This window comes from Abrus precatorius, unplaced genomic scaffold (genome assembly GCF_003935025.1).
Source record: "Abrus precatorius isolate BTA unplaced genomic scaffold, Abrus_2018 Scaffold8, whole genome shotgun sequence".
NCBI lineage: Eukaryota > Viridiplantae > Streptophyta > Magnoliopsida > Fabales > Fabaceae > Abrus > Abrus precatorius.
The window spans coordinates 4,039,912-4,066,231 of NW_020874428.1; the positions used below are offsets into that span (position 1 = coordinate 4,039,912).

A 26,320-nucleotide genomic window follows, 5' to 3' on the forward strand; every position below is an offset into this window, starting at 1 on the left:
TCTTTACTGTGTTTGAAGACATGATGATGAACAATTAGTTGAATTTGAGTCAAGGTGGAGATTATTAAGTGGATGACTAAAATTTCACTTTATTTTCTACCATTGAAACCAATGGTCTTGACTTTAGTTTCATATTAACTTCTAATTCATTTATTGGTTTTAATTCATTTGTATCTTATATAAATAGGAGTTGAATTATTAGTTTTTACATCATTAGTTCATTGTTTATCTTTGTTTTTTTCTTTAAGAGAGTTTTCTTCTTTGTTTTTATCCTCATCACTATAAGAGGATTTTTATACTCTCTCTTCTTAGTGAAAATGTATTGTTATCATTTCATTTTACTTCTCATAATTCTTCAATTGATTTTAATCTCGTGCTTCTGCATAGTGTATATACTTTAACAAGTTCTTTGAACCCAAAATTCATCATCTTAGTTCCTATCATTTTAATCCTCTTCTGCCAACTTTCTTTCTCCATGTTCATGATTTCTCCTCTGGTGACTAGTGTATCTTCTTCATGATATCAATCTTTACCAATAGTGACTACATTGTCTCTATCTTTTGATCTACTAACCTCTCCACCTTCACTATTTTACTCTCCTTCATCATAAACACAAACACTATTGTAATATAGTTCTTAGTGATATATAACAATAACAAATACAAAATAATGTAAAATTTTTTATCTAAATATTAATAAAACTAGTAACAGTGGTCGAAAGCATTCTAAAGAGTATCAAAAGAGAAGAAAAAAGAGAGACATCCAAACTTATAGCATGAGATTAGCTAAATGCAAAGAAAGAAGAAAAATAAAGGAAATATTCAAAAAATACTATCCAACCTATTTTCCTTAATTTTCTAATCATTATATGCTCTCATTTCCTTTTTATGTTGGTCCACAATTTTCACATTTTGTACTTCTCACGAGTGTTGTGCCTTAGCTTGGCAAATTTAGTTATTGCATCAATAGGATCATGCACCACCTATCCCCCATGAGCCTCATATTCTGTTGTGCTCCCTAAGCTCATATTGATACCCCTTCCCTTAAAATTGACCTTGTCTCCAAGGTTAAATGATGGAACATGTTGTTTCATAAAAGATACTGAGAACTAAGTAAATGATCCTATTGGATAAGAACTTAATAAACCCAATGTCCTTGTTGCAAAAATTTTCTCATAAGTCTAACACCCTAAGGGAATGAGTTATGAACCATTCGCAACTATGTCCAAAGGTAGAGAAAAATACTGCTAAGTGAAATCACACATATTTCTTAAGCAAAAAAACATGAAAAATAGAATGAACACAAGTAATGGGTGGTTATAGCAACTAATAAGCACGAACCCAATACGTTCAATTACCAAAAAAGGACAAAAACTCATAGACCCAATTTCTAGTAACCGTGGAGCACAAATTGGGTTGCCTATATGATTGCAACTTGACAAACCATATCTTCAAGCTAAAATTCCACATCCACCCAGTTATGATCAATTGACTATTTAATGCGGTTTTGGGCCCTTGTAAGATTGCATTAGAGGGTGGCTACACCACATCTCTTTGTTCCAACATTGTGCAATCTCAATAGGTAAACCCTTGTAAGGACCACAAATTAAGCTAAGAGGAGGCCAGTCATACACCACCTGATGTAGGGTCATATCGACAATAGTTTGACATATTAAGTTATACCAAATTTTTTTTCCATAAAAGTAACTAAAACCAATTGCGAGAATAATCAAAGACAAAATAACAAAGGTACTTTGAGATTTAAACAAAATTGATTTGCCATAGTAACACTAGTAAAGGCAATTTTGAGTGGAATTAAATGAGCATATTTAGACAACTAATCAATAAAGACCATAATGACCATATACCTTTGGACTAAAGAAAGGCCAATTATAAATCAATGAGTAATCTTTCTAAATACAATGAGGAATCGATAACAAAGTGGGTAATTCTAAAGACAAGGACTGAGAAGATTTAGTTTGTTGGCTAATCAGACAATGTTGAACATATTGCTTCACTTGTTTAAAATCGTGTCAAAAAAACTAAAATAGCAACTTTTGGTAGGTCTATGAGAAATCAACATGTTCCTTAATAGGAGTATCATGAAACTCCTTCACCAATTGCAAAGTTAGTAGAAAATTAGAATGAATTAATAAGTGAGTCTTTCATTACAACAAACTATCATAAGCACAAAAATAAGGTGAAGGACTACCCTTGTCACAGGCTGCTAAAATGGCACTGTACTTAGGATTAACATTCAAATCCTTACGAAGTGTTAGAAGAAAATCACAAGTAATGATGGATAGAACTAAACAACTCACCGACAACAAAGCATTTGCACTGGTTTTTTGGCTGCCCAATTTGTACTCAAATCATAAAGTCACACTCCATCAATTTATGCATCCATTATTGTTTCTTAATGGTTTAGAGAATTTAATCAACCAATGGTCGTAAACTTTTATAGTTGGTCGGTAAGATAATAAAAAGATGCCCTAACAAGTAATGACAAAATTTAGCAACAGTCTCAATAATAGCATACATCACGTACATAATTCAATTTAACTTGCACTGAGGAGATAATTTCTTGAAAAAAAGTAAAAATAGATATTTATAGAAAATATAAAAATTTATATAAAATAATAATAAATTAAGCAACCAATTTAGATTTTTAAAATTTAAAATGAAATTAACAAAAAGATAAATAAAAAAATAAAATCATTGGAACAATAAAAGTGTAATTCATAATCATTTTTTATGATAATTTTAATCTTAATTTACTTGTAGTGAATTAGGAAAGAAAGTAGTTTAATTGAATTCTTCACTCTTTAAATAGTAAATTTTTATTTATAGTATAAAAAATAGTTTTATTTATGTAAATTTTTACTTTAATTTTAATGAAATCTTAATTAACATTTTTTTATTATATTAAAATTTGAAAAATTATTTAGATTAATTTTATATAATTACAAACTACATCCTATTTAAATAAAATTACAATTGAATTAAAATAAAATACTATTTAATTACTTTAATAAATTCATTAAAATCGTTAAATAAATATTAAATATCTATATACTACTTACACTATTTTTTAATAAATTTTTAAAATTACACTAAATCAATAATCAACATTATAAATTGCACTATTATTGTAAAAAAGCGGATTCTTCCTTCCAAATCCGATACTCGACACGTGGATTATTCCATTTCCAAGTGGTAAATGTATCTGCTGTCCGAGTTAAGCAAGGTGAGTGGCCGATTATCCCAAAAATGGTTACCGAGTCGACTCAGTAAGTATCTCGGTGGCTCGTCCATTGTTTTATTGCGCGTCACCTTTGCTGGCACCGTCAAACTCAAATTCTCTCCGATTTTCCGCCGGAACCATCGCCGTCAACTGTCGTTACCGATGTTGTCGTCTTCTTCAGCGAACAACGCCGAGGCTCTTAGGCGCAACCGCATCCTCTCAAGCAAGCTCTACTTCGATGTCTCTCCGTCTAAGGTAAGCGAGTACCACACGCGCACTCTACGCGCTTCGACTGTTTCTATGCGTTTCAGACTTAGGTTTTTCACCGTTCAGGTTCCGCTTATCTACTCCGAGTCTTACGACATAGCCTTTCTCGGCATAGAGAAACTGTGAGCAATTTTTTGCACTTGTTAATTTCACTGTGCTGTTATTGCAACTAACGCGCTTTTTGCAGTTGTATTGTTAACTAACTTTTGGAGTTGCATAACTGTTTTTTTATTGTGTAGGCATCCGTTTGATTCATCTAAATGGGGACGCATTTGCCGATTCCTCGTCTCCCTTGGTATTCTTGATAAAAAATGCATCGTTGAGCCTCTTGAAGCTTCCAAGGATGATCTTCTAGTGGTAATCACTGCGTAATAGATAATCAGTGAATGCCACTTGAAATGGCTTTGGAAATTGTATATGTTTTGATCAAATCGGATTTAACTCCTCTAAAGTGAGGAGAAGTGTAAAATAATAAAGTGAGTATCAATCCACCGATGATTTGAAGTTAGTTATGTTTACAAAATAATCCAATTTAAATGAAGAGTGGATAGACCTTCAGTTTCTCACTTTACATATCTCCTCACTTTAGAGAAGCTAAATCTGATTAAAATCACGTCTCCTTTACTTGTTGGAGCCAATTTGGGTAATTTCTCAATGAATACTTATAGATGTAGAAAACAACATAATGAAGGATGTAAAGTGAATTAAATTTCTCTCATAAGTTAAAATCAATTTTGTGCGCCTTCAACTTTTTCATGTTTCCTTGTTTAACTTTTTCATATATAGGTGCAGAAATTGATTTTAATTTATGTAGGATGTTTTATTCATTTTTCTTCTATGATTCATTTTATTTGTGTTTTTGAGAAATTTATCCAAACTGACTCTTATCATTCGTTTTTAATTGAGGGACAAGGAATGGAAATGGTGAGTTGGTGATTTGGTTGTGTCCTATGTCCTCTAACCTGGGTGATCAAATAAGGAAGTGATTTAACAGATTCTATCATGTTTGCTGTTGTTAAGTTTTTCTGAACAAGGATATGCTTTTTTCCGCTCACCCTCCTGAAGAAGGAAAATAGTCCTGCTTTTTAGTAGCTTCTATTGTGATCGCTGAATTTTACAGATCGACTGTTTTGCTTACCTTTTTGCAGTATATGCGGAGACAATATGATTTAAATTGATGTAATTTAAGTAGAGTACCAGGTGATAAGTCCTTTTTTCTTTCTTTTCCTTTTCTCTGAAGGTACACTCAGAATCATACTTGAATAACCTGAAGGACAGTTCAAAAGTTTCTATGATAGTTGAGGTACTTACAACTTACTTGTTGGCCTGAGGCAGCCATTAACTCTTTTGTTGTCTATACAGATCATTCCTTGCTTTTCTTTTATTTTGGAGCCCAAGACTTATATTAAAGAACGTGTCTAAATTAATATAAAATTTTATCTTGCCTTTGTAGAGTATAGAGAAGCTGAAATGGTTGTGCTGGAATTCTTTAGTGTATTTTTCCATTATTTTATTGTTCTGTATGGTAGTGGGTATGTATTTGCTGAGGCTCTATACAGTTGATACATTAAAGATTATTCACTGATATAAATTACTAAAATATAGGTTCCTCCTGTGGCATTAATTCCCAACTGTCTTGTACAACAAAAAGTTCTTTTCCCATTCAGGAAGCAGGTAAATTAACTGTTTTAATATAGCCTGTTTAAGATCTCCGAAAGTTTGTTCTTACTCCTAATCTAATGGTAGGTTGGAGGAACTATATTGGCTGCAAAACTTGCAAAGGAGAGAGGATGGGCCATTAATGTGGGAGGAGGTTTTCATCACTGCTCTGCAGAGAGAGGAGGCGGATTCTGTGCTTATGCAGATATTTCTCTATGCATCCACTTTGCTTTTGTTCGGTTGAATATATCAAGGTTCTATTATGTTTAGTTTGTAAATTTGCAAGTTAGCACGTTCTATTAACAATTGTGCAAAAATTGTTCACAAAATCTTCAGGGTGATGATCATTGATCTTGATGCACATCAAGGAAATGGTCATGAAATGGACTTTGCCCATGACAGTAAGGCCAAAACTTTTTTCCTTCTGGTGATTGACTTCATATCTTTTAGGATTTTCACTAATAGGGATTAGGGGCTTCATAATGGCAGGCCGAGTCTATATCCTTGACATGTACAACCCTGGAATATATCCTTTAGTAAGCTATCAGCTCCTGGATTTGTTATAGATTTTCTTCTTCCCATTTATGAAATGATTTTTCTGTTTCTCTCTTTTGCATTTGCTTCATCCAATCAACATTGCTGGCTGACATCTGACATGTTGCAGTGTCCTGTTGTTGTATCCTACATTTAAGTCATCATGCATGCCCTTTTTTATCCTATTGTGGCATGGCATGAAAGCATATATTGCAATTTCTTTCGTACATTCCATTGGTTAAAAAGAGTGTGAGCCTTTGTACATCAGGAAGGTGACTATCTTATGAGTTAGTGGTCATGGGTTCTAGTTGCAGAAACATTATCGCCACTTGTGCAACTCACTTTCCATATATTTGACCCGTTCTAGACCCCACATGGTGGGAGCCTCATGCACTGGGTACTACCCTTCTAAAATAAACAACAAAAGCCTCTTTCTACTGGGTGGGTCAGCTATGGTCAAATGATGCTTTTGTGGTAAAAAAAAAAACCAAAATTGTGGAAAGGGCATTTGATCAAGGTCTTTATTTATTTTATTTTTTTCTCTTAGCATCGTCATTGATCTTCATTGTTTATTTAACTTCTATATACCCTTGTTTATTAGGCTAACCTTGATATGATTAACCCTTCCTACTAAATTATCTATTGGTCTAATCCTCACCTCCCATTAAATCCAGTCGTGAAACCTATTTAAATATTAGAAAATGGCATTTATATCAAGCTGAAGATGCTAATAATTTATCTGTTTGCATTTGTAATTTACTTGTAAATCAAGTATGCAGGAAGCCAGCAAATGATTCTGCTGAAAAATATATTGAAATTGGTTTATTAAAACATTAATTCCTTCTAATAGGTGCTACTTCATCATGATGGTGTAATATTGTTTGATCCAATAATAGGAAAAAAGGCCTAAATCTGCATATGAAGATGGTCCATTATCAGCAGTTAATTGTTATTTGCTTTTTGTTTAACATATGCATATATGAATGTGGTCGTCATCAATTTTTCATCTTGAAACCAACTTATGACCATCCTCTGCCACTCCTTTTTGCCTTCTATATTAGGATTATGAGGCGAGAGACTACATTAATCAGAAAGTTGAAGTGAAGGTATATTCAATATATCAGTTAAAACCTGAAACATATTTGTTTTTTGATTTTCCTTTATAACTTTCTCATATATCTTTCCCCCTTACCTTTCAGAGTGGGACACTCACAGAAGAGTACCTGCAAAAATTAGATGAAGCACTCCAGGTATCAATGTGAACATTTGTTATTCTCTAATATTTGTGTATTGAGTACTTGCTGCAGAACTAGGATTAGGTACATCTGTATATCCATATGATTTTTGCTTTTATATATCTTATCCAAGCATCCAACTCTATTAAGCGTTTATTTTATTCATGATGCACTTTATCTTACCTTTCCCTTCTTTATTTTAAAAATAGAACATGGGAAAGGAAAACCACAACTTAACCCCTGAATCTCTACCCTTCCTTTCCCATTTTCCTTCTACTCCTAACTCTCAATCATGCCCTTAAAGAGACTCTAGAATTGTTTATCAGTTGAAGAAGGTATATTCGAAGTAACATTAAGGTCCTTTTAACTTATATTTGTTTTTCATGCCAATGTGATTCAAGGTTGCTGGGCGTAGGTTTAACCCTGAGTTGGTAATTTATAATGCTGGAACTGACATCTTAGAAGGTGATCCATTAGGAAGGTTGAAGGTAATCTCATTCTTGGATTCAATATATTGGATTGAAATATAAATTTGTATAATATGTAGTTTATTCCTATACCACTCACCAAGGTGGTGCTTGTGCTATTTTGTACATGCAGGTGAGTCCTGACGGAGTTGCCCTTAGAGATGAAAAAGTTTTTCAGTTTGCTCGAGATAAGAACATTCCTATCATCATGCTCACTTCAGGTTTGCTATTGTTTCTCTCAATCATGTGATCCTATGGGACAATCTTCGTCTCGGAAGATACAGTATTGAAAAGCCATGTTATCATTATTCTTTTAACGCTGTTATATTGAAAGCTTTTTAGAAACTTCGATTCCCTTATATATATGATCAAAATAACATTACTTGATGACATTAGAACGTGACTATTCAGTTATAAAAATAAGGCATATTCAATCGTTTTTGTTATGTTTTATTTAACATTTGGATTATAAAATGAAATATTCGTAATAGTTATATCTAACCTTATTTTTCCGTGTTCTGCGTGAGCAATTATGCCTCAATTTAGAGGGGTTCTAGGTAACTAATTGTGGAAATTAGCTACATTCTCAACCGATCCATGTGACAAAGCTTTATTGGAAACTTTCTTGAATCATTTTCTGTTTATCAGGTTGGCTATATTTGTTATTCAATGTTTCAGGTGGTTACATGAAGTCCAGTGCTAGAGTCATTGCAGACTCAATAGTCAATCTTTCAAAGAAATGCTTAATAGAAACAAGCGCAGATCAAAAGACTACGTAAATTGCTCTTGCTCTTCCGTGAAATGGTCCATTATCCGTTATAAGAGTTTACACTTTGCAGACCTTGAAGTATCTAGTTAGAAAGTTTACATGTTAGTGGAAACTTTAATGTATACTCTCTCTCTCTCTCTCTCTCTCTCTATATATATATATATATATATGAGTTGTAACATGTCTGTAAATGCAAGTATATTATATAGGTAAATAAGTTGTAAATTATGTATTTGCACGTGTAACTTCAATAGGGGTGACAACGTGGACTAAGATATCTGTGCGTATTCTATCTACTTCATCACCTGTGTGAGATGTGTTCAACAATATTGTGCATTGAATTCAGTAAAACATTTGAGTGGCAGTTTAATACGGTTGGTGGCAAATTAATGATAAAAGTCCCTGTTAAAGTCAAAAGTGTGCTCTCTTCTACCTTATTAGAGTGAAAGATCATTTGCTACGGAAAGTCGACTAGATATCCCTGTAGTAGTATAAAATTAAATGGGTTCGATAGTGGGGGGTTTTCATGAAGTCTTTATGTGAATTGAATTTGCTATTCAAAGGGTTGCACTGAATCTTGAGACAGCTTACACTTTCTATCAAGCAATCCAAACAAGAATTTTTTTTTGGGGGAGGGGGGGTGGTTTGTCAAGCTTATTATTCTTTGTTTATTATTATTATTTTGGTCTGAAATTCTTCATTAGTTGAAATAAGACAAATTTTATAAGGAGTAAATTTTGTCTGAAATGAAACATGAATAAAAATTCAAGTAGAAAATATTTATACACCGTACAAGATCGAAGTATTACTTAATGTGAGGGTGCCACATTTTATTCATGAATTTAAAACTTTCCGTTAGAAAGGGAAAGAAAAGGCTTTTCTTTAAGTTATGAATATTATTTATTACATTATAGTCATATTTATATTATCATTATCTACCATGTAAGAAGCAACAGATACCAACTCGTGATTCTTTTAGCAAATGAATTATTATTATTATTAGAAAAGTCAATATATTAAAGGAAATTTATCAATGTAAGAATTATTCGAATTTGGTGTTAGGGAGAAGAGATAAGAAAGGAGGAACCTCTTAAATAAGACACCACGACCTAACCAAAAAATTTTAAGGCAATAGTGTATAGGTCATTTTTTTATAGACTTCTAATTAGTTCATGTTATATCCTATGTGAAAATGACTTTTTCTGCTGTAGAAGTTTCTTTCTCCTGCTCTCTTCCACATGCATGGTCTACACTAAAATAACTCTTGTTTTTTTCTACATGGACTATCATTCAGTCAATGATATATTTTAAACTCCACACCTTTTGTATGTGGATGTCACTAGTTATCTTTCAGAGTTCATCTACTCGACTAAACCGATCAACTGATTGATCCAACTATATTAGAGAAAGGAGATAAGAAATGAGAAGCCATGCATGTGGAAGAGAAGCCTCTCAAGTAAAACACCACAATGTAATGAGAAGCCAGCTCTATTAGAGAGGGGAGATAAGGAATGAGAAGTTTTTCAAAAATAAAACACCACAATGCAACTCAAAAATCTTAAGACAATTGGTGAATGAATTATTCTTTTTATAGACTCCTAAATAATTCATGTTCTGTATGTGCACATCCTGCTATTTCATCTTTTTTCATTTATTTTTTAATTATATTATTTTATTTTAAAAAATTATATGTTATCGGTTGAGATTACTAACTGTAGTAATTGCAGGAAAAATTCACTGTAGGGGATCCGAATCCGGATTATACAATACAATGAGGTCCGCGGTCTCAATCAGTAGAAGTTGCGAGGAACAGGGATCATAAGCAAGTCAAGGAACATTCTTGCCAGGTAACTAGTGTTGTGAACAAAATTGTTGATTCATGTTATAATTGTCAATTAACTAGTATTTTAACTGCACATCTTTCATTCATTACCACTTCAGCTTGGCAATAGATTTATCAAGTTTTATTTAATTAAATAAACATAAAAATAAAATAAAATAATATTTTATCTTCATTTTATATCATATCCACTAAACAAATCGTCAAAATTCATTTTTTGGACATGACAAGTAGAAGTGATAAAGTATAATAATTAAATTAAAATATTTTATTTTATTTTATATTTGATGCATATTAAAATAAAAAACAATATATTATATTATCATATTTTATCTATTTCTAAGTCAATTAAAAAAAATGCTACAACGGAATAATATGATAGACTTATTATATATTTTAGTTTAACAAATGTTAAATATAAGAAAAAATAAAAAAATATATCAGATAAAATATATGTTGTTTTATCTCGTTTATTAAATGGGCTCTTAAATTTATTTACTAATAATTTATTTTTATTAGACAAATATTTCGTGAACCTAGGTTATCCTAATACAATAATAATTTGTTTTCACATTGTATTAGTGTTTTGTGATTCCTAAAAGATTAAATTTGATGATCTTGTTTTATAAGAATAATTAAAGGTACATGAATAGGATTGAGTAAAAAACTTTTATTTTAATAATAAAGACTGTTTAAAATTTTAAAAGGTAAGGTATATAATAATTGATTATAATATTATGTCATGTTTGAATTTTTCTTAAAAAATAATAATTAAAATATAATAAGAATTATGATAAAAATAAAAGTTTAATTTTCATGATTTTATTTTATAAGAGTAATTTAAGAAGCTAGATAAGATTAAGTGAAAAACTTTTATTACAATAAAAAAATTATTCCAAATTTAAAATGCAAGTTATGTAATAATTTATTATAGAGATTTTGTCGTGATTGATTTTTTTAAAGAGTAATATTTAAAATTTAATATGTATTATCATATTACAAAATATAATATAAATATTATTCATTTATTTTTTAATTTAAGTTTTTATTTTTACAAAACGGTGGTCCTTCACAAGTTTAAACATATTTCTCCTTTCATATACTATATTTAATGCATTTTTATATTATAAAATTAATCTTATAACAATTTTAAGAATTAAATAAAAATAGTTTATTATGTAAATGTATTTTTAATAAAATTATCAATAAAATCTTGGTTTTTTTTGTTGCTTTTATTATTTACTATTATAAATAATCTTAATTTTATCAATTTGTGTATAATGAGAAATAAAATAGTTATTTCTACTTTATTCTCATGCTAGTAACAGTTATGAACCATTAAGGAGAATCAAAATTGAGATATTTTACCATGAAAATATTTCCTAGTCTTTAATTTTTTTTTAAACTACACTTGAATGCTTTAATAAAAATTACTACATTGATCTCTCTCTCTCTTTTTTCATACTAGATTTATGAAAAGAATTTTTAAAGCATTTTTGAATATATTTATATTTATATGTTTATTAAATAATATTATAACATAAAAATTTAAGAAAATGTTAACGATATACTTTTATTATATATATTTTTTACTATGGAGTGAAATATCGTCTTAATTTTTTAATAAAAGTAAATTCAAATTACTTAATAAAATCAAACATAACATTTTATTTTCTTATCAAAATATTGCTTTATTAATATCAGTCTCTAAAATTAATTTTAAATCTTAAAATAATATAGTTTATTAAAAAGCATTTATTTCATTCAAAATTTTAAAAAATGTGTTGATACATGAATACGTGACAGAGTTCCTATAAATTAAACCCGTTTAAATACAGGAGATGTAAGAAAGGAAGGATTCACTCAATAAAATAAAAGATGCAAGAAGGGAAGTGGTTTAAAAAAAAAAAGAAGCAAAATCAAGGAAAGCAAAGGGTACCATCGATAAAAGGACAGGAAGTCCCACGATAATTACAATAATAATAACAATTTTTATAAAGTGTTTAATAATACATAATAAAATATTGATAAATAAGAGATTTTATTAAAAAATTTAATATTTTTTAAATACAAAAATTAAAAAAAATAGTTTTTAATAAAACTTACTCTACATACATTTTTTATTTTTATAGTATGTTTCATGACACATGTTATAAAAATGGTAATAATAATAATAATAATAATGAGAAAAATAATTAATGAACGACCGCAACTTGACCCTTCACCAATAACCACTTCACCTCACTCATTGTCTTCCTTGGTCCTCCCTCTTCTCACTTCTCAACTTCCTCTCTCTCTCTCTCTCTCTTTCTCTTCGGAGAACATCGCCGTCACGCAACGCCGGCGAACGGTCACCGCCGTCACTGTTAGTCGCTAACGTGCGCCGGCGAAGCAATGTCGAGAGGAAGATCACCCTCGCCGTCACCATCATTTGGTGACAGTCGCTTGGTGCTTGTGCCAGTGGTGCTTCTTCTCTTCCACTCGCTTCTTCTGTTACCTTCTTCCTCGCTCGCTATTCGACCCGCTGAGTCGGATCGGGTCGAACTCGTCAACGCTACCGAGTCCAACGTCTCTCTTTCGAGGCCTAGGGAAGGTAGCTTTGCCGACATGATTGATCGAGCGCTGGAGCATGAGTTCACCGAAAACGACCAAAACGAAGGTTCCTCAATTCTAGATTCTTCTTCTCTTGCATTCAATTCTCCGGTTCTTGCTTCGGTCTGTTTGTTTAGTAACTAAGAAACTGAAATTGTGATTTACCGTTTGTTGCGAACGATGCACGTGCGCACGCGTAGGGTTTTGTTTTGATCCTGATTCCTGATCTGTGTACATAAATCCTTGTTAAATGCTAGATTCATCGAAATTCATGTTACTTGAACCATAGTGCTGCATCTTGTGATTCTATTTCGTTTTCTTTTGGCCTTTGTTTTAGGAATTCGTTTCTTATTTTGCCTATACTTAAATTAGCAAATAGGATTAGAAATGAAGTATTTCGAAACCTATTTTAACGTTTATATTCTTCTTCTTTTGTTTCTTCTGTGCTAGCAGCAGCTGATGCGGGAAGTTTCAACAACAGTGTAGCAGAACAACAGGTTGGTCTAGTACCTTGAGCCTTGATTTAAAATTAGAAGTGTTAAACTTTAATGGCACGATTGAGGTGCTTTGCATGGAAAGGTTTTAATCTCACTCTGTTTGGACTTCCGAGCTTATAGTTAGTTGTGAATCTGGTCTTGTTCTCCTATCAATATGCATCCCTGGTATCAGTATATTACGTAATTCCCTGAGTGTGATGCTATGTTGAGTTACTCTTGCCTTGTTCGTGGATCAGGCTGTTCTGGAAACCGTGGCCAGAGTCAAGCCAAACAAGAATGACACAAAAGATGAAAAGTACTTATTTTGAGTTTTACCTTCTACTTGGATTGGTTGTCCGATTTGGTGCATTTTGTACATAATTTTTGTTTCGATGTACTGATTAAGTGTGCTTTTCTAAACTGGTAGGTCATTTCAACTGCATCATGTATTCAATAGAGCTGAGGATACCCCAATGTTGATAGATCGAAGGGTGAGACAGTGCAGTATTAGGTTTCTTCTTTTTGCTAACATTCAGTTGAGTTTTGTCGATTTCAAGTGTGTGAATTATGCATCTTCTTTCAGGACAATGTCTTCATCATTTCTAACTTCAAATCCAAGTATCCAGTGCTCCAGCTAGATTTACGGTAAATTTATTTTGCTTGTTATGCTTTTCAGTGCTAAAAGATTTTAGTACTTACAAGTTCCTTCATTATTGCCATATAGATTGATTTCAGACCTGGTCGTTGCTATTGTTTCGGCAACTTGTGGTGGTGTTGCATTTGCTTTTGCTGGACAACCGGTCTGAACATTCTTGTTCTAACTTCATTCATGATAAATGCAATCTTCAAATCTATTATAGTATAATTTCTGTCAAATCTCTCGTAGCATTTACCTCAAAGTATAACATGGCAGGTCATTACCGGATATCTTCTAGCTGGCTCCATAGTTGGACCTGGTGGCTTTAACTTCATCAGCGAAATGGTGCAGGTATCTGAAAACAGTAATTGATTGCTTTTATATTATCTTCTTTTTTATCCCTAAAAAAAGTCTTTCTTTTGTTTTTTTGGTGGTATACTTGTACAGTTCAGTTCAGTTGGATTTCATTTTTGTAAATTTTTATATTTGTGAAAAGACAACTCATGAGTAACAGCACTTATTGAAAGGCTTTGGTATGGTATGTGCAAGCCTGAACTTAGATTGTAAATGTTATCTTATCAGATGATAAAGGTATTGGAAAAAATATTCCTTAAGTACAAAAGTTGTGTCCTATACTTCACACTGAAAATTAACATGGTAATTTTCAATCTTTGCAAGTTATTGCGGAATTCTAGAATGATACTTCACTTAATATCCCCAACCAAATTTACACTTTACTCCACTTGACCAACTTGACTAACAGCATATTAATATTACTTTATTCTAACAAATATTCCTTCTAACCTTGCATCTAAATATGGTAGATATGGTTAGTATCCGTAAATTTTAGAAATTATATTTACTTTCATCACTAAAGATCCACCCCATAAGTTCTCTGCTTTTCCAATGAGGAAATTCAACCCTCGATGTTGTTGTCGAAAAACAAAAATACATATGTTAAAAGACATAGTTATTATCTCCTCCCTGTCCCAAGGATTTCCTTCTTCATGTAAAGGTTCAGTTACCCTCTTTCTGTTTGTGGCTTATAGAATCACAAATAGTTTGAGATATCAGTAACTTTGACACTTTAATCTTCTCATCAAGCTATATTTCTTTTAATGGTTGCAAGTTGATTGGCCCAAGCCTTGTCAAAAGCCATTGTTTGAACTTTCTTCCTTGATTGATATGAACCCTACAATTCTATAGGGCGATCACTTTGATCTTTATGTCCTCCAATGAAACTAATTTTATTCCATACGAAATAACCGTACAACATATGTAATGTATAGTTCTAATCCCTAATTAAAATTGGATAAAACATAATCAAAGGAAAATACAACTGTACAATAATTAAAAGGAAGATCCCAGTTAAAATAGGAAACTACTTATTCAAAAGAAAGAAAGCAAAATTCAAAAAAATAACAATAATTCGTAAAATTTAGGAATCCTAACAAATATTTTGACCAAGTCCAACACTCCTGAAACTTAAGCTCTTACGTATAGACCCAAGATTGATTTTATATCTCTTAATGCACTTCCTCTTGCAACAGCCATTTGGGCTCAAAACATTGATAATGCATAGGCCCACTATATCTGGTGCTAAATTTTAACTTAAAAAATTAAATTCCTAACCACTTGATCATAGACTCTGATATTATGTCCAAGACCAACTCTGCCAAAAGCTTATCTTGTTTGTGGGTAAGTATACCCGTTAAAAAGTAATAAAAGAGTTTTTAAAAAAAAAAGTTCTCAAGTTATCGTCCCACAAAGATTATTTTTAAATACCAAAAATACCTTAATTCGATTGTTTAAACGCAAAAAGAGTGTGATGGATTAAAAACAAGACTTAATGTTAACAATTAATTGAAAAGAACAATAATGCAACGTATGAGAGAAATCAAATGAGATAAGCCTATGACTTATGATTTCATCTTTTACACTTCTTTATGTTCTAATTATTTTAATCCTGTATTGATATTCGAATATTTGTCAACTACTTATACTTGTTCTATTAACACTCAATGATCATGCAATTTTAATATTTTTTTTTCTGAGCAATCACCCACAATGTTCATGCAAGGCAAATAGTTGAGAAAACATATAGACCTTATGAGTTTCTTAATTCAATAACGGTTAAAAAAGATGAATTAAGTGTGATTAACCTAACCGCTTATCTCGTTTTATTCTATAGTTTCATTAATTACACGTGGTATGATCGTCTATAATGCAATTAATTATAGAATGTTAAGGGTGATCAATTCTTAACATGCACAATATGATTCAATAGGATAAAAATTAAACAATAAAATAAAATCAATACCGATATTAAAAGTAAAAATTCCACAAAGTATGCAATAGAATCCTCCATAGCCTTAATTATGGATTTAGTTACTCATAATGAAATTTACAACAAAAAACATGATGAATGAATCCGTAAAACATAAAGGAGAATTCAAACAAGAGAAACCTGAAAGGGAAAAAGATGAAAAGAGTTCTCGTTCTCTAAGGGAGTGCTCAATCACTCGCTCCTACTCCGAAGGAGTTTGTCGTCTTTGCCAATGATCTCTGATAACTCTCAATGGTGAAGTGAGTAAGAACTAAGAAAGGGAAGATGGTGTGTCAAATGAAGTGGAAAAAGTGTGTCAAGTGTAGAGCATTAGGCTTTTTTATATAGGATGTGCCCTAAGTTTCTGGTCGGTTGAGCTATATTTTTTCAAATTGATTTTATCCATAATCAAAATCTTAACTGAAAACTGCTCCAAATTTTTATATCTAAATCTTTATCTAAATTTAATTTTTAAATTCAAAATTCAAATTCACATTCACAAAGCACATCCAAGGGTTAAAATTTTCTAATTTTTATTCAAAATATTTCTATAATGCACTGATAATAATTTTCAGTTAAACTGCACAATTAATAGCATAATTAGTGTAAATATATATAAAATAGTTTAAGTATATAAATATAGGTCATAAAATATATCAAAATATGGACTTATCATTGACATAGTAAGACCTGTTGAAGTTTGAGAGCAATTTGTTCAAATATGTAGGTGGAAACAGTGGCACAATTTGGTGTAATATTTCTTCTGTTTGCATTGGGCCTGGAGTTCTCTACAACAAAGGTTGCTTATTTTTCTGTTTTCTTCCCTTCTTTCTTCTGTTCCTGTTTTTGTTGCAATTAGCTTTGATTACTCTGCTTTTTATCTATATGATTGCAGCTTCGAGTTGTTCGAGCTGTTGCTGTTCTTGGAGGCCTACTTCAGATCTTTCTATTTATGTGCATGTGTGGACTTACTGTGTCGGTATGTTTTTATAACTGTGATTTGCCCTATTTCTGAAGTTTTTTCTTGTTTATTATTCTTATATTATTTTATATATTAATGTGGAATGCAAATCACAAACAAGTAATGTTTGGATCATGTTATTGTCCTCTGTGCAATAATGCCATATGTGAGATTAATCTGTCTTGGTTGTCACCTCATCTATTAATTTCATCATCTATCTCTCTTATCATTTTTGAATAAAGAGAAGTACTGATTTTCAAAGCTAATAGTAAATTTCATCTTTTTAATCTTAAATTTAGTGTGCATGTTGATTGAATGAAAAGTTTCTCCTTAATTAAGTAGATTTTGGAAAAACCAAATTCCACTTGGAAAGTCCCCAAGGATGACAAATTTGGTAGGTTGAAATTGCTCTCGGGTACTTGTATAGTGGAAATGATTCATGGATAATAGCCAAAGGCCAAATATGAGTTTCTACATTCTAATTTATCTCATCTGTCTTTCTGAATTTCTTATCTTTGGCAACATATTCTCTTTCTTATTTTACAAGATCCATCATGTTTGGTGCTAGTAGAAAAAAGTTGTCTAACTTGACTTCAATTAGCATTTACCAGTGACATAGAAGGGGCAAAAATGTACCATTAAAATGTATGTATTTTTATTTCTAGACTTCAGAGCCTAAAGAGTACTAGATAAACATAACTATTTAATCAAAAGGAAGTTGTGTTCATTTTGTCTCTTTATCTTGTTCTGATATCTCCTTTATAATTTAATTGCTTGGTGATGTTGCAGTTTTGGTGGATGTTTATGGGCAGGCAAAGTGTTATTTTAAATATCTTTTACATCAGTACACTTTGCCATATCAAACTCTGATTGAATGCTATTTTGCAGTTATGTGGTGGTAAAGCTTCAGAAGGGGTTTTTGTTGGTGCTTTCCTTTCCATGTCTTCAACAGCAGTGGTATATCAACATAAGATAACTAACCTGATTCCATACCATTTTTAAAATGCAGATGCATCGTGCATCCTTTTGTACTTGTGGGCATGTGATAAAATTTTTGTTTCTTATTCACATTTTTTTATTTAGGTCTTGAAGTTTTTGATGGAAAAGAACACCACTAATGCCCTTCATGGACAAGTCACAATTGGGACCCTTATTTTGCAGGTACTTTGCCAGTTGTTGCTTGTTTAATGAAACCTTTTCTTTTACTTTTTCATGTCTTATTCTTTCTTCATTATTTTTCTTATATAAACGATAAATACCAATTGAATGTTCTATTAAGCCTCGTGAATTTCTTTTTGCTCAAAGGATTGTGCTGTTGGATTGCTCTTTGCATTGCTTCCAGTTCTGGGTGGCACCTCAGGTGTTTTCCAAGGAGTGTTATCAATGACCAAACTGTAAGTATAGAACTTCAGGATTCCTCTCCATTACATATTCAGTGTTGGTTGTTTTTCTTCTCATTTTGACTTGCCTGAGTACAATTTAGACAAATTCATGTGTTTTTGTCTTTGAAAATATATGATTATAGAATAAGTTTTTCATAAATTTTGTGCTTAAATTTTATGTACAATTGAAAACATAGTGTCCATAATCCATATATGTATTGCATAATCAAAATTCAAATTAAAAAATAGAAAAAAAAATGGAAAAAGGTGAAATAATATGTTGAACTTCACTCAAACCAAACAGACCACAAGTTGATGTTCTTGAGAAGGATAGAGGAAAGTATTTATTGCTGCAACTGTTAAACAATAAAGTAATAGTCAATAGAGGCTAAAGTTACAATCCATCATCTAAAGCGAGAAAATGGAACCTAAGTTGTCATTTTTAAAAGTAGTAAAGGACTTGAAGGTCCTTATACATTATTAATATTATAATAGCTAGGATTACTGGAACTGAATCAGACACATACATAAAGATGAATATAAACTGTATGATATCAACACACTGACATTATATTGATAAAATGGTTTACTATTATGAAATGAGAAAATGCAGTGAACAAGATAGCCTTTGCTATTCAAGAATGCCTGGTCTCTCCCACCCATTTCCCTTGTTCACTCCTTTCATACCTCAATTCTGGTCCCTCCTCACTCTCTTTTCCTTCCCTACTAACTAATTCTGCCCTTACTCCTCTCATTGCATGTGTCCACATCAGCAGTTGGTTATTTTCCCAAACACGGTCAACATAACTAATATTCGGTCTTGATCCTCTTCTCTTCTGTCTCTCCTATAATACACCTTTGTAACTGTAGGCTTCCTAACTCAGTGATAAGAACCTGAGGAGAACCATATAAAAAATAGTTAACCATCGGAATTGGAAAGCCCAAAGTCTAATAAACCCCACACTAGAATCTCATACTTCTCATGTGACACTCAAGCCTCATACCTTGCAATTGGGATCCTAACATCCCACCACACGTTACAGCCCTGACACTTGAGCGGGTCAACTATGTACTAGCCCTTTTAACCAATGTTGTCAAGATTGCAATCTTAATTGCGAGATTGCACGATTTTGCTCAGCCTCCACGATCTGGATCACAAACAGGATTGGAGTCAGCCAAGATCGCTCGGGATTGTGATCTTTTCCTGTAAGATCGTGGGATCTAGGATCTGATTTGATCCCGATGTTCGGGTCAGATATAATGACCCGTTTATAAAGTAACCCGTTTCCCATTAATTTTTGACCTGCTTATACTGTTGGAACCATATTGCATGCGGTGACCACTTCCTGCGTGACTGCATCTTCTTCGTGTTTGTGCTTGTGCGTGGGTGGTTCACATCTCTAGGTGTGCTTCTTTGTGGGTGGTCTGTGTTCTCTGGGCGTGGTGTTCGCATTCCCTGGACATGAGTGGTTTGCGTTTTCTGTTTTGATGCTTCATGAGCTGTTGTTCGCCTGTTTCATCTGGTGGTTTGCATTTCCTGGGTGTTTTCTGTTCTCTGGATACTTCGTGAGCTAGCTGCAGTTTCAGTTTTGGTTCGTGTTTGGCACTAGAAATGAATTTTTATATCTCTTGATAAAATTACACTTTTCAATATAAATCTATGAGTGAGGTTAATTTAAATAAACATTTTAATTGTGTTACTACCTAAAATTAATTTTCAACTTTATTAATAATATATTATTTATTAAAATAAAATATTGTAATAAAACATTATTAACTTATTGTTATGTAAAATGGTATAAAATAATTTTTTAACAATTTTTTAAAAATTGAATATCAAATTTTATAGAAAATCTATTAAACATTATAAGCGCCTAAGTTTCATCTATCCAACTATAAATCCAAACACTATTAACTACAGCTAATACTTCAGTATTATTTATTGCAAAGTACTTTCCGTACAATTAAAGTTGGATAACTTTTCTTGTTGATATTTTTAATTTAAAAAAAAATGTTCCATTTGTATTGTATTTTGTGTTCTCTTGTTTCTCCATGGCTAGTTTGACTAATTATGTTTTTTATTGAATATTAAATCTAGGACTTTTAAGTTTATGTTTAATTAAATTATGTGATTTAGATATTAATTTTTTATCTCTGTTATTTTTTATGTTTATATATATGTTTGAGTATAGTTTTACATATTTAGTAGGATCTTATGATCTATCTTATTCAATTTTTACTTTCCTTTCGATCATAGGTAGAATTTCGATCTTAACAACGTTGCTTTTAACTAGTCTTGAACGACCACCGTAATGCTGGCATCACCACTTGTGCAACTCATTTGCAGCTGGAAGACCTAGTATAAGGTTTTGATACCAATTGATAAGAACTTTTGAAAAACCATACCACAATTGTTGTAGTTGGAGAGTCCAAAGTCACCCTGCACTTAAATCCCATACTTCCAATGTGGGACTCAAGTCCAATACCTTGAACTGGAATCCTAACACTCAGTGTCACTGAACACTCCTTGATAAGCATTCAGTGAGCTTTACTTTTGGGCATTTTTTTCAATAGAAAAATTGGTTTGACTCAATTCTAATGACTGAATGGTGTTTTAGTCAGTTTTTTGAGCTCAGCACTGGGCTGATATATTCAAATGCACTCTGTCCGTTGGCAGTCAATGAAAGATTTTACTTAATGTGTACCCTATAGCTTTATCTGACATAACATCATCGTTCTTTCCTAATCCAGGTTGGTGACATTGATTGCATTCCTCTCTGTTCTGTCAATATTGTCTCGCACTTGCCTTCCGTGGTTGCTTAAACTGATGATAAGCCTATCATCACAGGTTCATCTTGTTGTCCCACTTTAATGACAAAATCTTATCTGTGGAAGTGCTTACTTGTTTACTTCTCAACAATAAAGATAGGGATGGTGAAATTAAGTTGGAAATTTTTAATTTGGTTCTTTAGCTATTTCCTTCTTATGGGTATACATTTTTCTGACTGTTAAATGTTAATCACCTTGTTTGTGCAGACAAATGAACTCTATCAATTGGCGTCAGTTGCATTCTGCTTGCTAGTAGCCTGGGTTTGTTCCCTTCCTAATAATCACCTGCCTAAATTACTCTCTGTGAAATGCTTTGTTTTTTATTTGTTTTTTATATGCAAAAAAATGCATAAAGATACTTGATTATTTGCTGTACTTCATTATGTTTTCACAGGGTATGATAATGAGCACTAAATTAGCACTTTTTGCCCATCATTTGATGTTAATTATTTGAAAATATCCGTATGCTCTACCTCCTTAATATCTACATACTTAATTACAATGACAAATCTTTATTATTTTGAACCCATCAGAAAGTATCTATACTGGCTTGCTGGATCCTTGGAATCAGATTTACTAAAAGGAATCTTTGATTATTTAGAAAATAAATTCACTTAGAAACTTTTGAAATGGTTAAAAGGAATCAGATTTACTAAAAGGAAACTTTTTAAAAGGAATCTTTGATTACACATAATAGTCATTGTGTTTTGAGACTTGTTTTTTCTTGCTTTTATGCATAAAGGCCTCCAGTACTTCTCCTTTATCATTTGTTATGCATCTAGATATCTGTAATTGTCTTCATAAAATATATGCTTGTTCTGTTGCTTGATTACCTTACTGGTTTAGCACAATCTTTTGTATCTGATTGGTTTTATATTTGCAGTGTAGTGATAAGCTGGGACTAAGTCTAGAACTAGGTTCCTTTGCTGCTGGAGTGATGATTGCAACCACTGATCTGGCTCAACATACACTAGAGCAAGTAAGACTACAAAAATTGTGCAGATATTTTTGTGAATGCATAGACATGAATATCAACTGACAGTTGACATGCATTGATGTTGTTAAGATGTCCTATATCACCAAGAAATATGGCTAAAATAATTCTTATAAGACCTGGACAATCCTCCCCCCCCCTCCCCCCTTTCCCAATCTAGTTTCGGGGTTTACTTAGGTCTGATTTATTTCAAATATGGTATCAAAATCCTATTCAGTTGTAATGTTAGGCTAAGTCTCACAAACTTCACACTCCAAATATCCAGTTTCAGGTGTGAGGGGAGTGTTAAGATGTCTCGTTAGATATATCATATATGGCTAAAGTAGTGCTTCTAAGGACTTGAGCAATTCTTCCCCCTTTAGCTAGCTTTTGGGATTTAGGTCCAATTTATTTCAATAAATGTAGCTCTATGTATTCAAACGTGTGCAGATTCAAAATATTTGTATTATTAGATTGTGTACTCTTATCATCCTCCTCGCAAAGGAGTACAAGGTAATGGGTGAAAATGCTATATTGGTTTCTTTTAGTATTAGTTTGCAATTTTATTATTATTTTTTCAGCATGTGGTGGACAATTTTTAAATGAGATCCAAGCACATTCCTTGGTCTTTTGATCTGAATTCTTCATATATGGCAATTGATTTTTTTTCCTTTATTGACTGGAGATTTTCCCATTTGTCAAATGAACATTGACAAATTTTGTGACTATTTCATGAACCTAAACTCTTAACTGGAAGTCTGGAATAACTTGATGGTAAGATAGGTTTATGGAAGAAATTTAACCCCTCTTATTCATTTATTTTGCAGATTGAACCTATTCGCAATCTTTTTGCTGCTCTTTTCCTTGCCAGCATCGGAATGCTGATTCATGTTCATTTTCTCTGGAACCATGTTGATATTTTGGTAGCATCCGTAATTTTGGTGATCGTTATTAAAACAATCATAATTGCTTCTGTTGTGAAAGGATTTGGTTACAATCACAAGACTTCAATACTTGTAAGCTTTATTCATAATGTGGGTTATGATGCTGTTTTTCCCCCATCTTAGTGATTGAGGAACCTTGAATCATGCTTGTATAGGTTGGAATGTCGATGGCACAGATAGGAGAATTTGCTTTTGTTCTTCTCAGTCGTGCTTCTAATCTTCATCTAGTTGAGGTTAGTGACAGAAAAGATTTATCTAGCAATGGTGATTAAGTGATCAAGTTTCTAAAGTTGACCATGAAAATAAAAATGACAATGTCATTGCTAAATTGATTGAACTGAGACTTGGTGAAAGGGCTAGAACTAGAGGGGGGCCAAGCTAACTAACTGGTGAGCCTGCATGTAGCTTGGTTCATTGACAATTCAATGAGTTGAAAATTTTGGTAATCAAACCTAGCCTAAGCTTTTACATGTCCGACTCATCAGCTCAACAGCTGACCTGGTATATAAAATATAAAAATACATTTTAAATAATATCAAAAGTTATTATTATACTTTAATTTAATAAATATTACCATTTAATTTTATCTCTGGTTTGACAATTGTTTTATAATTAAATATATGGACAAAAAGATTGCATAAAGTTACCAATTTGAGCTTAAAATATTCAATTAATATTTAGTACAAAGCTTGATATTGACTCATTAAACTAAAGTAGTTTGTGAGCTTTTAGGTGAACTAAGAAAGTAGGCTCAATTTCATATTGAGCGAAGCTTGAACTAGGCCTAGTTCGGTTCAACTCAGCTCAACTGACTTTCACTCCTACTCGGTGATATAACTTGAAAGTTGAAGCTTAAATTTGAAAGGTTTATGCATTATGAATTCTAATATTTGATTAATTTCAGGGTAAACTATATTTGCTGCTTCTTGGGACCACAGCTCTTAGTCTGGTATGAAAATTTTTCATTTTACTGAATTAACAGTTACTAAGTTCCATAACTGATCCACGGTCTTCCTAGCTTTATTTTGTCTTTGATCCATGTTGGAGGTTCAAGGATCAAATCTATCTGAACTTTATTCTGAATGGAGATTCCGGCCTTAACCTTCATCATTTATTTTTGGCACAGTAGGATGTTAACATTTCTCTTTCTTTTTGCTGAAAGATAAGTTGGGGGACAACAATCCTTAAATTAGCTTTTGTGACTATTTTTTATGGTCCCGTGCTCCCATATGATGGATGATATGACAGTCCAGGTAGCGGATATGTAAAATCCTTGTGGTTATTCAAGTTGCAGGGATAGTTTTAGGGGATACAGATCTTGAAATGCAATGATCTTGATAATGCACACATTTAGCTGATAACCTTGAGACAGTGCATAGAAATGGCTAGAGCCCAATAAAAACGTCCATCTTTCAATTATTTTTGATAACAAAAAAATGAATGCGAGGCAAACTTTGTTGTGGGATAAATTCTTCTAAGCTGCACTTGGTTACTTAAACAAGAAGTTCACTTGGTATCTGTGAATAACATGAAATTCAAGGTCATAAGCTGCAATCAGTTTCCATGATATGAAGTCAGTAATACGACTATCATTATGTAGTAATAAATAATTCCATTTATAATTTCTGAGCCCATTTCTGCAGGTAACAACTCCTCTACTTTTCAAGCTAATTCCTGCGGTTGTGCATCTTGGTGTGCTACTGAGGTGGTTCTCTCCTGACAGTTCAGTGGAGGTAATCACCTGTCTTTCTGAGAATTGTATGACTTCTCTTATGTCTGAAAGTCAGTGTGTACGCGTGATTTCTTTGCCCTAATCTTTTATTTCTTTATTCTGAAGATCTTTTGTCTTTGTCTTCTGAACGTAGATTGGATACAAGCTAGATAATCTCCGCTCAGAGAGTGGTAAGCAGCGGATAATTTTGATGGACCAAGAATCTCATGATTCTTAATCACTGCACAAAGGGAGCTCCATTTTTGCATGACGTTAGATTTGACAGGGTTTTCCAAGTGTTATTGAAAAGAATTTGATCTGACAAAATTTTCTTGAATCATCCAAACCTATTCCATGATGGATAGTTCCAACCAAACTGACCAAATATTAACCAAGGCAACTCATCTTAACCCCAAAAATGGGAACAAGAGAGAGGAAGGATAAAAGAGTGAAAGAAAACAGACAAGACCTACATACGAAGCTATGTTGAAGATATTCTCTCCAGAACTCTACATTCATTTGTTTTTTCTTCTTTTTGGCTGGGGACGCTCATAAATGTATGATATGGTTTCTGCTATGTATTTTGAACAGTCATTGGCCTTATTTCTGGATGCTTAATTTTAAATGTATCAAAATTTTCCTTTTAGCATCCGTGCCATCCGTTGTGTGGCTGGGCTTTGTATATCTAATTCAATTTGCATGTTTTGGACAGATCAGTTGATACGTTTTAAGTGTGTATAAATTATAATGTCGTATCACTTTTCTATGGGTTATGGAGGTATGCGGATTGAGCTGCTTCCTTCTCTTGTCATTTTGTTGATATATAATTAACGCCATTTTTTTGTTTGCAATGTTTTTAGCTGATAACTCTTTATTTGATTCCTACTCATAACACAATTTTTATTATTTCTATATGTAATGTATTATTTTATTGTGATCTAGTTTAATTTTTTTATAAAGACTAAAATAAAACAATATGTTATGTGTAAAGATTAAAAAATTATTTAAATCTGAAATAATAACGTTATACAAATATTAATAACAGTATAAAATGTTTTTTTAAAAAATTAAAAACTTGTGTACATTTTTTTTATAAAAAATGAATTTTGTATAAGAACCCCAACAACGTCTAAATCAAAGTTATATAAAACTTGAAAAACAAGTAACACCACTGTCCCTACAGTGACTCCCGGCGTCCCGGGTGTGGGCTTTCAAATACCGTTTCGGGATTTAAAATTGACAAATGGGCGGGCAGGTGCTGGAAGTGACACAGTGTCTCCAATGGGATTATTATTCTCTCCTACTGATGAAGAGAATTGTAACATTTACTAGTTTAACACTCATCTTACATCTAAACAATTATAATACTTTTCTCACAATCTAAAAAGGTTATAACACTTTAATCACAATTATCCTCACTTCACTCACATTTCAATTAATACACTCTTAACTCTTTCTAGCTACGTTATTTGAAC

The 26,320-nt window shown here is 32.2% G+C and overlaps 2 protein-coding genes across 3 annotated transcripts; both read left to right on the top strand.

The window, feature by feature from the left end:
- Window positions 1-3,338: 3,338 nt before the first annotated feature.
- On the top strand, window positions 3,339-8,554 carry LOC113845947 (histone deacetylase 2). Its single transcript, XM_027473691.1, has 13 exons — window positions 3,339-3,498; window positions 3,577-3,632; window positions 3,750-3,867; window positions 4,751-4,813; window positions 5,116-5,184; window positions 5,257-5,423; window positions 5,506-5,570; window positions 5,659-5,705; window positions 6,765-6,809; window positions 6,903-6,953; window positions 7,340-7,426; window positions 7,539-7,626; window positions 8,084-8,554. The coding sequence occupies exons 1-13, from the start codon at window positions 3,406-3,408 to the stop codon at window positions 8,182-8,184; spliced, it is 1,050 nt and encodes a 349-aa protein (XP_027329492.1). The 5' UTR covers window positions 3,339-3,405; the 3' UTR covers window positions 8,185-8,554.
- A 3,727-nt stretch (window positions 8,555-12,281) lies between these two features.
- LOC113845946 (K(+) efflux antiporter 6) lies at window positions 12,282-25,551 on the top strand. Of its 2 annotated transcripts, none has more exons than XM_027473690.1 (20): window positions 12,282-12,673; window positions 13,060-13,103; window positions 13,340-13,398; window positions 13,510-13,573; window positions 13,666-13,727; window positions 13,807-13,882; window positions 13,996-14,070; window positions 16,773-16,844; window positions 16,941-17,024; window positions 17,895-17,963; window positions 18,090-18,167; window positions 18,312-18,400; window positions 21,140-21,236; window positions 21,425-21,478; window positions 22,101-22,196; window positions 23,018-23,206; window positions 23,290-23,367; window positions 24,039-24,083; window positions 24,778-24,867; window positions 25,000-25,551. In XM_027473690.1, exons 1-20 carry the CDS (start codon window positions 12,409-12,411, stop codon window positions 25,081-25,083), a joined length of 1,770 nt encoding a protein of 589 aa, XP_027329491.1. In that variant the 5' UTR covers window positions 12,282-12,408; the 3' UTR covers window positions 25,084-25,551. The 2 variants fall into 2 exon arrangements, 1 of the variants encoding a protein (XP_027329491.1); XR_003501600.1 differs by lacking the exon at window positions 25,000-25,551 and adding an exon at window positions 23,852-23,962 and having other exon boundaries at window positions 12,297-12,673; window positions 24,778-24,862.
- Window positions 25,552-26,320: the final 769 nt, after the last annotated feature.

Excerpts from the sequence above, each read along its gene's own strand:
- LOC113845947 (XM_027473691.1), top strand. The coding sequence starts at position 3,406 with ATGTTGTCGTCTTCTTCAGCGAACAACGCCGAGGCTCTTAGGCGCAAC. Across the intron at positions 4,814-5,115 it reads AAGTTTCTATGATAGTTGAG|GTTCCTCCTGTGGCATTAAT; the intron begins GTACTTACAACT and ends ACTAAAATATAG. Across the intron at positions 6,810-6,902 it reads ATCAGAAAGTTGAAGTGAAG|AGTGGGACACTCACAGAAGA; the intron begins GTATATTCAATA and ends CTTACCTTTCAG.
- LOC113845946 (XM_027473690.1), top strand. The coding sequence starts at position 12,409 with ATGTCGAGAGGAAGATCACCCTCGCCGTCACCATCATTTGGTGACAGT. Across the intron at positions 13,883-13,995 it reads TTGCTTTTGCTGGACAACCG|GTCATTACCGGATATCTTCT; the intron begins GTCTGAACATTC and ends ATAACATGGCAG. Across the intron at positions 17,025-17,894 it reads TGTGTGGACTTACTGTGTCG|TTATGTGGTGGTAAAGCTTC; the intron begins GTATGTTTTTAT and ends GCTATTTTGCAG.